This window comes from Pongo pygmaeus, chromosome 2 (genome assembly GCF_028885625.2).
Source record: "Pongo pygmaeus isolate AG05252 chromosome 2, NHGRI_mPonPyg2-v2.0_pri, whole genome shotgun sequence".
NCBI lineage: Eukaryota > Metazoa > Chordata > Mammalia > Primates > Hominidae > Pongo > Pongo pygmaeus.
The window spans coordinates 65,456,191-65,469,148 of NC_085930.1; the positions used below are offsets into that span (position 1 = coordinate 65,456,191).

Genomic DNA, 12,958 nt, shown 5'->3' on the forward strand with positions numbered 1-12,958 from the left:
CAGTCTTCAGCCCTATTACCAGGCCCTATTCCTTCCTCAAGTAATTTTCAAAACCTAGGGTGTTAATTTTGTTAGACAGATTAAAATGGTGTCTTAAGGAGGGCTTTGGATATTAATAAGTAATATCTGAACTATAATCTGGAGATTTTTTTTTTTTTGAGACAGGATCTCGCTCTGTTGCCCAGGCTGGAGTGCAGTGGCACAATCACAGCTCACTGCAGCCTCAAATTCCTGGGCTTAAGCAATCCTCCTGCCTCGGCCTCCAGAGTAGCTTGGACTACACATGCATGCGCCATCACACCTGGCTAATTTTTGTATTTTTTGTAGAGATGAAGTCTCCCTATGTTGCCCAGGCTGGTCTCAAACTTCTGGGCTCAAGGGATCTTCCAACTTTGGTTTCCCAAAATGTTGGGATTACAGGTATAAGCCACTGTGCCTGGCCTTGGAAATTCTTAATTACAATATCTGCAGGCAATATGGAAATAGGCAGTTTTTGATAACCGCCAAAGAACTCCAAGACTGAAGCAATTAATTGAGATGCTTCCACATCTCAATACGCAAAAAGTAGGGTCTAATGGTTAATTAAGTGCACCAGTTTTAAAGTCTGAGAGACCTGGGTCTGAACCTTGACCTCACCGATTAGTAGCTCTGTGACCTTCGGCAAACTGCTTAACCTCTTTAAATTTCCATTTTCTCCATCTATAAAATGGAGGTAATAAAAGACCATGTATGCAGCCATGTAGTCTTCCTACCAAGAAACCCAAACAAACAGATTATGGGTGTATATAAAGTGCCCAGGACAGATTCTCCCATATACTGAAGCTTTCAACAAATGGTAGGTAGTATTATAATCATTTCGGATGATTATTCACTCAACAAGCATTTATTGAATAACTTATTCTGGGCTAGCACTAGGCTTTGATTCTACTTTAATTCCAACAAATTTTAAAAAAATCTATCTATCTGGTATGACCCATGGGGGAGCCCCAGGGACCCCAGGTTACTGACCTGATAGAACTAGGTCTTATCCAATTAACATAAAATATCTGCTCCTCTTTGATCTATAAATGTATAGCAATGAGAACAATTCCCCTGCTTCTACCCTATTCTCCTTGCCCACTCAACAGCAGAAAAGTCTATGATCATGCCAAGAACAGCCATCCAAAGTGGCTTCACAGAGAAGGAACAGTGCTGGGACTGCTGGAAAAAGAAGGAGCTGCCCTCGAGGTGGTTTGCGTCACCAGGCCAGACTCAGGAGGGCACAGGAGGAGACTGGATGACTTGCCATCTGCAGCCGTTGTAGTGATATCGGCAGCTTCTCTGTCATTAGGACAGCGATGGCAATTTGCCTTGAAAAATATATTGTAAAATCCAGTTAATTTCCTCCCCCGTATCTTGGAGGTTTAGGAAGAACTGAAATGGATTCCAAACTGTTTTGAATTAACAAAAAGAGCTTTTGCCTGCTGCAGAGTTCCAGCTGGAACTCTCCCACACTTTTTCTTCACAAAACAGCAAACACTCAAGGGGGCAAAACATCCACCAGAGTGTCCTGGGGCTTGTCAGCTTCACTGGGCTTTACGCTTGGCTTTGGCTGCTGGGTAGGTTTTGGGAGTTTGCTAGGGTGGCTGGCATGATGCTGCGGCGCCAGTTGCAAACATGGCTTTGCTGGAGGCAGTTTTATTACTCTTGACGCCGCCCAGCCTGTCAGTAAGACTAGGGAGTGCAAGGGAAGTTATTGTTTACCATGATGACCAAGGAAGCGCTGTTCCTGGCTTCTAGGTATGGGCCTACTTTAGGGATATAGTGAAGAGAGAACAGGTTGCAGCCACCAACACAAGAGTGAGTGTGCTGACCACAATCCACTGGCCAGGGCCAGAGGGGACAGTTAGAACATCCAGGTTTCAATGTTAGTTCCACGGTGGCACTAGTTTGTCAGATCTCAGACAAATCGCTTAAGTTTATGACCCTCACTTTTCTTTCTGTGAAATGAGAATTAAAAGCCCAGGAGCACTGTCAGGATCGAATGAGAGAATGGACATGAAATGCCCTTAAAAAGGTACCAAGTCCTGAACTTTGGTTCTAGAATAGGTTGCTGTTCCTTTCATTTAGTCTAATTCTTGCCCCCAAGCTCAGGGGAGAAAGAGAGAGGGGAGAAAGACTCGAGAAGAACTAGGTCATCTTTCTCAGCAACTTGGTTTGAGAGCTGAGTGAACAGCAGAGATGCTAAGCCCAGGCAAATCTAAGTACCAATCAAATGGTATCAGCAGTTTTTAAGGCTGAAGTTCAATGGCAGCAATCTTAGGTAGCAACTCCACTTTCCCCAGCAAATACTGAGTTGGGTCAAATCAGTTACTTTCATCTAAAAATCTCTTTGAGTCCTCTAGGTACACCCCCATTAATCCCCAATTCCTTACCCCCACCCACTCTTAGATGATGTACATCTTGCTCATCTTTCTTTTAGTCTGGGGCCCTAAGTGCCTTTGCTGAAGTGAAGTTCTTCTGTGAATCCACAGCCAGCTCAGAATGAGGCCAACTGGATCCCCAACAAAAGCACTTCTTTCTGAAACCACCAAAGTAATTGATAGACTTTAGAATAAATTGCAGAGGAGAAAACAATCACTCTTGTTAAGATTGGGTAGGATCAGAAATTTGTTTAGTGGATGAAAGCCTCTTGCTTAGCTGAATGGAAAATCTGGAATAGGAGGAAAAACTAATTGAGAAATTTTGTCTTACTCTAAGGAAGCACAATCGGGGAGGTGGATCTCACCCTCGATAGATGCCTGAGATTCAGATCTCACTTCATAAAGCCCAGAATTCTCATGACTGTTTCTTGTCTAGACCTTGCCTAGTAGAAACTAAGTACCTTTGAATGGCTCATTTCAAATGCTTCCCTTTGTATATGTGGGTAGGAATACAAACTGCTATGAACATACACATATGTGTACGTATATATCTATATACGTGAGTGTGCATGTAAACTTCTTGATAGGAAAAATAGGACTTTGTTAATTCTATTTTATCCTAAGGGCAAAGCCCTTTACTTTTCACTTATACTTTTCTGTACTCTTTCAATTATAAAATGACTGTGTATTACTTTTATTTAAAAAGTTAACAAAAAGTATTAACAAAGAGTATGTAATGACATGGGAAATTGACTAAGTGAAAAGAATAGACATGGGATATATAGCATGCTTAGGAAAAATATTTGAAATAAATTAAATATTAATATATTTCCAAATTTTATTAAAAGTAAAATGTGCCTTAAAATAGTAGATAAATAGTCTGGGTGCAGTGGCTCATGCCTGTAATCCCAGCACTTTGTGAGGCTGAGGCAGGTGGATCATGAGGTCAGGAGTTTGAGACCAGACTGGCCAACATGGTGAAACCCTGTCTCTACTAAAAATGCAAAAATTAGCTGGGTGTAGTGGTACATTCCTGTAATCTCAGCTACTAGGGAGGCTGAGGCAAGAGAGTCGCTTGAACCCAGGAGGCGGAAAACTCAGCTGTAGTGAGCCGAGATCGCACCACTGCAAGACAGAACAAGACTCCATCTCGAAAAATAAAATCAAATAAAATGAAGTAAAATAAAATACTAGATAAATAATATCAACTGTTTTTCTAATCTGATTTTTCAAAATTTAATATTTTTCTTCTGGCAAACCTCTTATATACTGGAATCTCATCCTTTTTTGCTGAATTAATCAAAGATACCAGAGAGCCAGGGATTAATTTAGGAAGTAGATTTGGTCAAGATATTAAACCATGCCAGGTAGTATATTTTTGTTCTACTAAACATAATGTCGGCCGGGCATGGTGGCTCATGCTTATAATCCCAGCACTTTGGGAGGCCGAGGCAGGCGGATCACCTGAGGTCAGGAGTTCGAGACCAGCCTGACCAATATGATGAAACCCCGTCTCTACTAAAAATACAAAAATTAGCCAAGTGTGGTGGCATGTGCCTGTAATCCCAGCTACTCGGGAGGTTGAGACAGGAGAATCCCTTGAACCCGGGAGGTGGAGGTTGCAGTGAGCCGAGATCGTGCCATTGCATTCCAGCCTGGGCAACAAGAGTAAGACTTCGCCTCAAAAACAAAAAAACAAACAACAAACAACAACAACAACAACAACAGCAAAAACCCATAATATCAAATAGTTATTTTAAAGTGAATCACGACTTGACCCTGGACTTAACAGCTCCAAAGGTAAACTATGCCGTATTGTGATCTATTTGCACCCTAGGCATTTAAAGGCCGGTATTCCGCATGATGTGATGGTAGAGAGTGTAGAGTCTGAGCCAGCATGCCTGGCTCACAATCCTGTCTCCATCTTTTGCTAGCCACGTGACCTCAGGCAAATGAGAAAACCTCTCAGTGCTTTGGTTTCCTCATTTGTAAAATGGTCCTTACTTCCCTGAATTGTTGTGAGGATTGAATAAATATGCATGAAGTGCTTAGAACACTGCCTGGCACACAGCAAGTACTAAATAAATGTTTGCTATTCTTATGACTACTGCACTATGCACCTGATTTCAGAAACATTCTCCTTTCAACTGGACAACAAGACGACATAGGGATCGTGCTCTTTATAATACATTGTGCAGTTATACACAGTTTACCACTATCCCCGATGGGTTTTTCACAGAGGATACACTGTAGAGTACATACAGAAAGCTCACCCGAAGTCCACTTCAATAGGAAAACTTGCCACTTAAAAACAATTTTTATACAGAGAGATGAAAGTATAACTTTCTTCTACTCATGAGAGGCGAATGAAAGTAACGTTTAGATTGTGCGTGGTGGCTTATGCCTATAATTCCAGCGCTTTGGGACACCAAGGTGAGAAGATTGCTTGAGGTCAGGAATCTGAGATCAGCCTGGGCAACATAATGATACCTCATCTCTACAAAAAAATTTTAAAAATTAGCAGTGAATGTTGGTGTGCACCTGTAGTCCTGTCTACTCAGGAGGCTGAGGTGGGAGAATCGCTTGAGCCCAACTGTAAAATGGCCACGTATTACTTTTATGAAGTAGCATGACCATAGCTTACTAACTGCAGTTAGAAGCTGCAGTGAGCTATGATTGTGCAACTGCACTCCAGTCTGGGTGACAGAGTGAGGCCCTGTCTCACACACAAAAAAAAAAAAAAAAAAAAAGAAAAAAGTCACACTCAGACGAAAATCTGGCTTTTGGAATTGGTTAGTCAGATCATGTACTTGCAGGGCCAAAAATACAACAAATTGCTAAATAACTAAATTTATTTCTATGTTGTGTGTTCGGTTCAGATTGCATTCTTAATCACAACTAACTACCTCACAAAGGTACTTTAAGGGAAGCCATCAGAGGAATCCACACAAGAGAGTGGGTGGAGGTCAGTAGGTATTCCTTAATTCCTGATATCACGAAAGCAATTCAAAGTAGTATCTTACTGATGGTGGGGCAGGAGCATGATTTGACCAGAAATACTTAGTAGTCCCTTCTCTACATCAAGTGAGCATTGTCTTAAGCAAAGTTATACATGCCATTACTTACAGGAACCAAAGATTAGATTGGCCTCTAATCTTCCTTTCTGGAAAGAAAAGAAAGAGACAAAGAAAAGAAAAGAAAACGAAAAAGGAGAAGAGGGCATTTGACTGGAAAAAATATATTGTTGAGGGATGAAAGAGACGATCCTGGGTTACTTATAACTCTCACACCGCAAACCTATGATACTCTTTCTTGGTACAGTGTTTTGCACGTGTAGTGATGATTCATGGCATTATGCCATTGACACTTAAAGTGACAATGCAGACTAACACTAAGGAAATCCAAAATTCTTTTGGCCACCCCACCGTCATCCCACCCTCTTTCATAGAAGATCAAAAGACAAATCTTACCTCCACTGAGAATAATGACAGCAATAAATATTGCCAAGTCGCTGTCATCTAATTCCAGTGCATTGAACTTCACAGCAAACTCAAACTTGGGCTCCATAAAGTCACCGAAAGGCTTTCGCAGGCTCTTTAGAAACTCCCTTGTCATGAAGCCTTGGCCCTCGGATATGAGAACCCCATCTTTATTCATCAAGGAGGCCAGCATTGTGTAAATGATCTCGTGGACTCCATATTTGAGGAGAGTTACTTGGTCATTCAAGTCAAGATTTACAAAACCAGGAATGCTTTTGGCATACTCTGTGATCTCTTGCACAGCCTCCACGGAGCGAAACTGGCAGCCCTGAAAGATGCGGATGGCCACCTCTTTGCTCTGCTCCTGCAGGGGGGTGATGTGTTTGAACTTGATTTTATCTTCTCCCATCATTAAGGAATTCATGTCATAGATAACGAATGGCTGCAAATAAAACAGGGAAAACGTGGGTGACTTGGAGATTTCTAACTCACAGTGAATGCCACCCCAGTTCAGAAAACTGTTTATGTAAACTTGCTTTGCTAACTAAAATCTTTAAAGCTGAAGATGCTTAATAATGAGAAAATACTCTCAAGTTCTTTTATTCATCTTAATTATCTTCTGGGACCAAACATATTTCACCAATTTTGGTCTTCTTTCCCTTCAATTTACACTATAACACTTTACCTATGACTGGCTAAGAGTCCTGATTTCCTTTGTTTGGGGAGTCTTCATTGTTGATTTTTATATGTATTTATTTGTTTGTTTGTTTTTGAGACAGAGTCTCACTCTGCGCCCAGGCTGAATTACAGTGGCACAATCAGGGCTCACTGCAACCTCCACCTCCCAGGTTCAAGCAATTCTCCTGCCTCAGCCTCCTGGGTAGCTGGGATTACTGGCATGCACTAACACACCCAGCTGATTTTTATATTTTTAGTAGAGACAGGGTTTCACCATGTTGGCCAGGCTGGTCTTGAACTCCTGGCCTCAAGTGATCTGCCCGCCTTGGCCTCCCAAAGGGCTGGGATTACAGGCATGAGCCACCACGCCCGGCTGATTGTTGATTTTTAAAATGATACAATACAAAATCTACTGTTTATCTTGGCTTTCAACGAAATACACTTTTAACCTTCTTTCAATAAAAAATCATTTCAGCAACTCAGCGTTGAAAATACCCACTTGAACATAAAGTAACTTTACAGGTTTAAAAAAATTTTTTTTTCTTAAATTTTTTTTTTCCTTTTCCTTTGTTCTCCTTCACAGGTAATAACTTTTCTGTTTTAGATGAAATCTTCTCAGATCACAAATGAAACTATGTGCACATAAAATATGCTTAATTATTAAAAATCACTCTGAAAGCAGATTAGAGCTCTTGAACCAAGAAAATGTCTATTTCTTTTTTTAATGCTCTGGAAGCCATCTATTTCACAAAGAGCAGATATAGAAGGCCTATAGGTGAATGCTGCAAAAAAACAGTTTTGAATTTATATTTTAAAATATCTGTCCTTATAGGTCAAACAATCAATAAAATACATGCCCCAATTATTCAAGTTTGCAATAGGCTGCCTTCAAAAGTTAAGTCGTTTGGTCATGACATTCTCTGTCTCTTACTTCCCTTGTATAGAACTAACCAAGGTTTGTAGTCATTGAGAAATTCTCAAGGCTGTTCTGACTAAGGGGCATCATTTTACTTATACTGGATACACTGAATGACACATAAGGAGTTAAACCTTGAATCCTTTTCAAATACTTGTACACCTGAAAGCACTGGAAGAAGAGCTGAGGGTATCTGGGTTCCAGCTTTGGTTCTGTGGTGAGCTATGTGACTTAAGAAAAGTCATTTACCTTTCCTAGGCCTTAAATTTCTCAATCAGGGGTTTCCATCTCTTCTCCGGAGGAAATTCTAGTTGCATTTCTCAGAAGCAGGATGTGTGTGGGGAGTGGGCATACGTGTGGAGAGGTGTGAGTGTGCATGCACGACAAACATGAAGTCTCTGATGGACTAAAAGGAAAAATTGTTTTGAGCAGAGATGCTGAGAATTCTCTCCTGAAAGGGCAGAGAGAAGGTGCGTGAGTGGCCGTGGCAGCCGGCTTCAAGATGCACTGCTTGGAGAGTCTATTCATATCTATGGAACTCTATGATTTTCATCAAAAGATTAAGTTTGTTCTAAACTGGAGGAAATAACACCAATATTAAGGACTCTCAGATGTTAAATATATTTCCAAACTTGTACGTCACATCAACACCCTTTACTGGAGTTATTCTGGAAGTTTTTACTTTTGTTACCAAAAAATTCACTTCAACTGTACTACTTAGCAAACTCCAAAAGAGGACAGATTTGAGGACCCCCAAACAGGTTTACTTGGTGGCTCTAATTTTTCAAGGAAATTGGGACCAAACTGTCCTTACCGTATTTCTTAAACATTTTGCTTGGGTGGTTTTTTTCCTTTTTCTTTTTTTCTTTTCAGGATTAATATTATTAATGGGAGGAATACAAGGGGGGCAGAGCAAGTAACATCAATGAAAATTTACTGTATTTTTCCAGAACGTCAGGTTCTAATTATGAGAAAAATTTGAATGCATAATGATGCTTTCACAGAACCTAGAGAAAATGTGTTTCTTGTCCTCCAGGCATTTTATAGTGTATTATAATTTATATTAATGAAATACTGACTCTCTTTTTCTAAAAAAAAATTATTTCATTTTTTGAGATGAGGTCTTACTATGTTGCTCGGGCTGGTCTTGAACTCCTGGGCTCAAGCGATCGTCCTGCTCTGGCCTCCCTAAGTGCGTGCTAGGATTATAGGTGTGAGCCACCACAACTAGCCTTTATTGGCTTTCTTTAATGTCATGAGAAAATGATGGTCTGGACACCTGAAAAGACCAACTGCACATGCAGGAGTACAAATAACATGAATATAAAATCATCATCTTTTCACATGTGGAAAGACTGTACCCTGAACTGCCCACTTCAACTTTCAGACGAGCTTCTGCTCAACCATTTGGCTTCTTGGCACAGAACATATGCATGAAATTCTTTCACCTCCATGTAAGTGATTTATCTGGAACTATGCCCTGATAAATCACCCTTGTCACTCTTCCCCTTTACTTCCCCTGTCCCCTCATATAAAGCTCCAGGTTCCTGTTTTCGAAACTCTGTAATAGTTGAACATAGGGCACAAAATCCTGCTAATTTTCTCTCCCAATTTAACAACAATGTGACTTTAACCCCTTGGCAATTGATGTTGGTCAGGATTTCCTGGCAGTAAATACTCAAGGACAGAGAGAGGAATCAGCACCCCACCATCATGCCAAACCATTTCATTTTTTTTTTTTTTTTTTTTTTTTGAGATGGAGTTTTGCTCCTGTTGCCCAGGCTGGAGTGCAATGGTGTGATCTAGGCTCACTGCAACCTCCACCTCCTGGGTTCAAGCGATTCTCCTCAGCCTCCAGAATAGCTGGGATTACAGGCACCCACCATCACGCCCGGCTATTTTTTTTATTTTTTATTTTTTAAATTTTTTTAGTAGAGACGGGGTTTCACCATGTTGGCCAGGCTGGTCTTGAACTCCTGGCCTCAGGTGATCCACCCACCTCTGCCTCACAAAGTGATGGGATTACAGGCATGAGCCACTGCACCCGGCCCCATTTCAGCTTTTTCAATCCTTTCTGCATTCTGAAGAAGAGGTGAACTAGCAGAGAATTCTGGGTGTTGACATGCAAATGAACACCAGTTTTTTTTTTTTTTTTCCCTAGTCATATCTGATTATACTGTTTTCACTGCATTTCTGAAGGCTGCATAGATTTTTTTCACCCTCCAGGTAGATCTGTCAAACTGCAAGAGTGATCCCTGGGTGGGCGTGGTCTGCCTTTCTTTGCAACCAATTCACCAATTCTTAGATAGCAGACAGTTCAGTTTCATATTTCACAGGGGACCTCCTTACCCTCAAACCTAGTGAGAAGATCGTGGCCAGCCTGCTTTATGGAGAGAGAACCCCTTCAAACCCTGGTTAAATTTGGTCTGTATTTTATCTTGAATCATTAATTTAACATGACATTTGGTACAATGTGGTAAAATGTTCCATACAAAATGTACTGCACTTCCATGGCTGTGTTTTTCTATTTTTTAGAAAGCAAAGTGGAGTCCTTACACTTTCCATCAGCTTGGACAGTATCATCCAAAGATTGCCATTATAGGAGCCGTGTCATCCTCAAATTTTGTCTTAATGATTTTACACTTCTAGTTTGGGGCTAACAGTGTATTTATCTTCAGACCCTACATCAAAAGGCTGGGTAAACATCCCTCCTTAACAGGAAAGAAAGTTTAATTACAACTGGGACATGAGGGGTGAATTCAGGTTTTGTGGGGCATAAAATATACATAGTAGTGGAGCCTCTCTAAGGAAAATATTACAAATTATGAGAATAAAATTGCTTGGGCCCTTCCTCAAGCACTGGAAGGAGCTCTGCACAAGGGAAGAGCCCCATGAAGCTTCATTAGCTTCATGGTGAATCTGTCACTGGTCATTGTGTGCTTGTGCTTTTCATATACTGGACAAACCAGAACGGAATGAAGAAAGCTGCACGTGAACCCAGTGTTTTTCCAGGAAAGCAAAATGATTTCTGTAAGGAGAAATCAATTTTTTGAGGGCTACATCAAATATAATTAATTTTGAATATTTCAATTTTCAATATTTTGACACATTTTGATTTTCAATTTTGACATATTTTGATTCTAAAAAATATATTTTGATTTTCAGGATGGGATTAAAAGTACTATTTTATATAGATAAGTAAATTCAATTATAGATCTATGGCATGCTTCCTATGTAGAATACAAAGACAATGGGGTAAATGGGATTAATGATGAAAATAGAGTAATTAATTTTTTTTTTACCTTTTTGAATGGAGAAATAGAACAGTAGTGTTAATGACAAATCCAATAACATCAGCATTTTAACATGAGTTATGAAAGGTATTATACATGAATGCTGTAAGTTTACACTCCTTTTGAATAACAAAATAGCAAGCTAAGGGAGATAAACATGAAAATCACTCAAAAAGCACAGGGTATTCAGGGTGACTTTTCTAATTTGGCAGATTGAATGAGTGTAGTCAACCCCTCTACTCTCTCTCAAACAATCACTTGAGGTAACAAGTGTAAAAACTGGCTTGGAAAAATGTGTGCCTCATGAAGTGTGGCTTTCCTGATGTTCTTAGTTTTACCAGGGAAAAACACTGAATTCTTAGGGCTCATCGTTTTCATTTTGTTTCCTTCTTCCTTTTTATACATCTGACTTTCATCACCTTTCACACACACGGTTCTCCTCGGTTAGCTACAATCCAAAACTCATTGGTTTGGTTTCCTCAGCCTCTTGTTAGTTTCTGCCCCTGTTGTTCCTGTTTCCCTCTTGTTGAGAACCATGAGATTTATAGGACATAAGGGGTCTTCAGAAGTAATCTGCCCCATCATTCTCTGACTAATGAATAAACGGAAGCCAGAGACATTCCAAAGTCAAAGTGCCATTTATAGCAAACCAGGAACTAGAACCTAAGCCCCGATTCTGGGTTGAGAAATTTTCCCTTTCCATTGCTTTCTATAGGACTTCCCCACTTCTTCTTTTCCTTTTAAAATGACTATTCTAGGATGAACTGGAGATTTTAAACTAACGCTCTTACATGCTGGGGTCTTGGGGCAGTGCCTTGTGAACCACTGTTTCCTAGAGGTGCTGGTGGAGTGCTATGTGTGATGGAAGTGAAGTTTGAAAGCTGTCAAAGATATTCTGCTTTTCTGCAGGGTTTAGAGATTTAAGACAAACAAATGAAAACTTAATATGAAGAATTATTCACACTCTAATGAACTAGCACATAACCACAGCTCTTAAAAAAATCAATTGCCAGCCAAAGAGTTACTCAGCGGGCAAACAAGGGTATTGGCCAACTGAGTCCAGCCATTGGAAAAAAAAAATCCAAGTGCTTTTCTTTTTAACTCTATAAAATATTATTTTTAACTTATTCTCTGAAAGAACACACTGGTTCAGATCTTTTACATCTTTAGCTATTCCTGACAGTCCTGGCAATAGAAGAATTTATTTTATTAATATTGATACATGGATGAATGATCCCAGAAGCCTAACTTCTCCAGCAGCCCCAGAAATGAATTGGCACTACTATCCTGATTTTATTTCTACTGGGTTCCCTAAGCCCCTTTCTCTGAGGATTCTGCCTGATGTCTTTCCTTTGGGGAGCAAATTCCAGCTCAGTCAGGCTTTTCCAGAGATAAAGGGAAAAGAGCCCATATGTTGTTGAGCTGTAAGTGTAGGATTTAAAAGGACAGATATCTTTCCAATAGCTTTGAGTCACTGGGTTTGATGGCCATTGTAAATTTCAGAATGCACAAACTTAAACGGGTAAGGAAATGTTTTCATAGAAGTTTACATTTCCATATTGATTTTATTCTTCACTAGTTTCATATTTCACACACTATTTAGAAAGACCATTTTTTCCAATGGCACCAGTTTGCTCTTATAATTATAAAAACGGTGACTTCACATGTACCTACCATAAACAATGTGATGCTTTGGAACCCAAAGTCCAATATAGCACAAATAAAAAGTTTTATTCCTTATTTGCAGATAGAGTGCAGCCAGAGCTTCGCCATCTCTTAGATAGGGGGTAAAAAGTTGGCAGGCACATCAAGCGTTTTTCTATTTATTGTTTTATGACAAACCATGGCACTGAAAATGGTTTTTGAAAACCACTGTTTATTTTCATCAACAAACATGGGATCATGTGACAATGATACACCCAGTGTGATCATCACACCAGGGTAATAGTCAAACACTGGGCACTTCCAAAGTCCATTCAGTTATCAAACTGCCTTCATGAAACAGAGCACCTAGTTCTGGCATATGCATGGTTTTCAGAGTGCAGAAAGATCTCTTAAATAAGGGGCCTTGGCTGGAGCAAGCCACTGAAAGGGAAATAGGTTGTACGGACAGTCAGTTCCATCCTATTGAGGGTGGTTAAAAGGTCTATTGCTCCTAAAATTTCTTGCCCGGCAATCTATAGCTGACGA

At 40.1% G+C, this 12,958-nt stretch overlaps 1 protein-coding gene across 4 annotated transcripts in view; it reads right to left on the reverse strand.

Moving 5' to 3' along the window:
- The window catches only part of PPARG (peroxisome proliferator activated receptor gamma), a 146,478-nt gene that overhangs the window by 11,328 nt on the left and 122,192 nt on the right, over positions 1-12,958 (reverse strand). For all 4 annotated transcript variants that reach the window (XM_054480367.2, XM_054480368.2, XM_054480366.1 and 1 more), the window contains one exon: positions 5,873-6,323. In XM_054480367.2, coding sequence (XP_054336342.1) covers positions 5,873-6,323 — 451 coding nt within the window. The remainder of the gene's footprint in view (positions 1-5,872; positions 6,324-12,958) is intronic.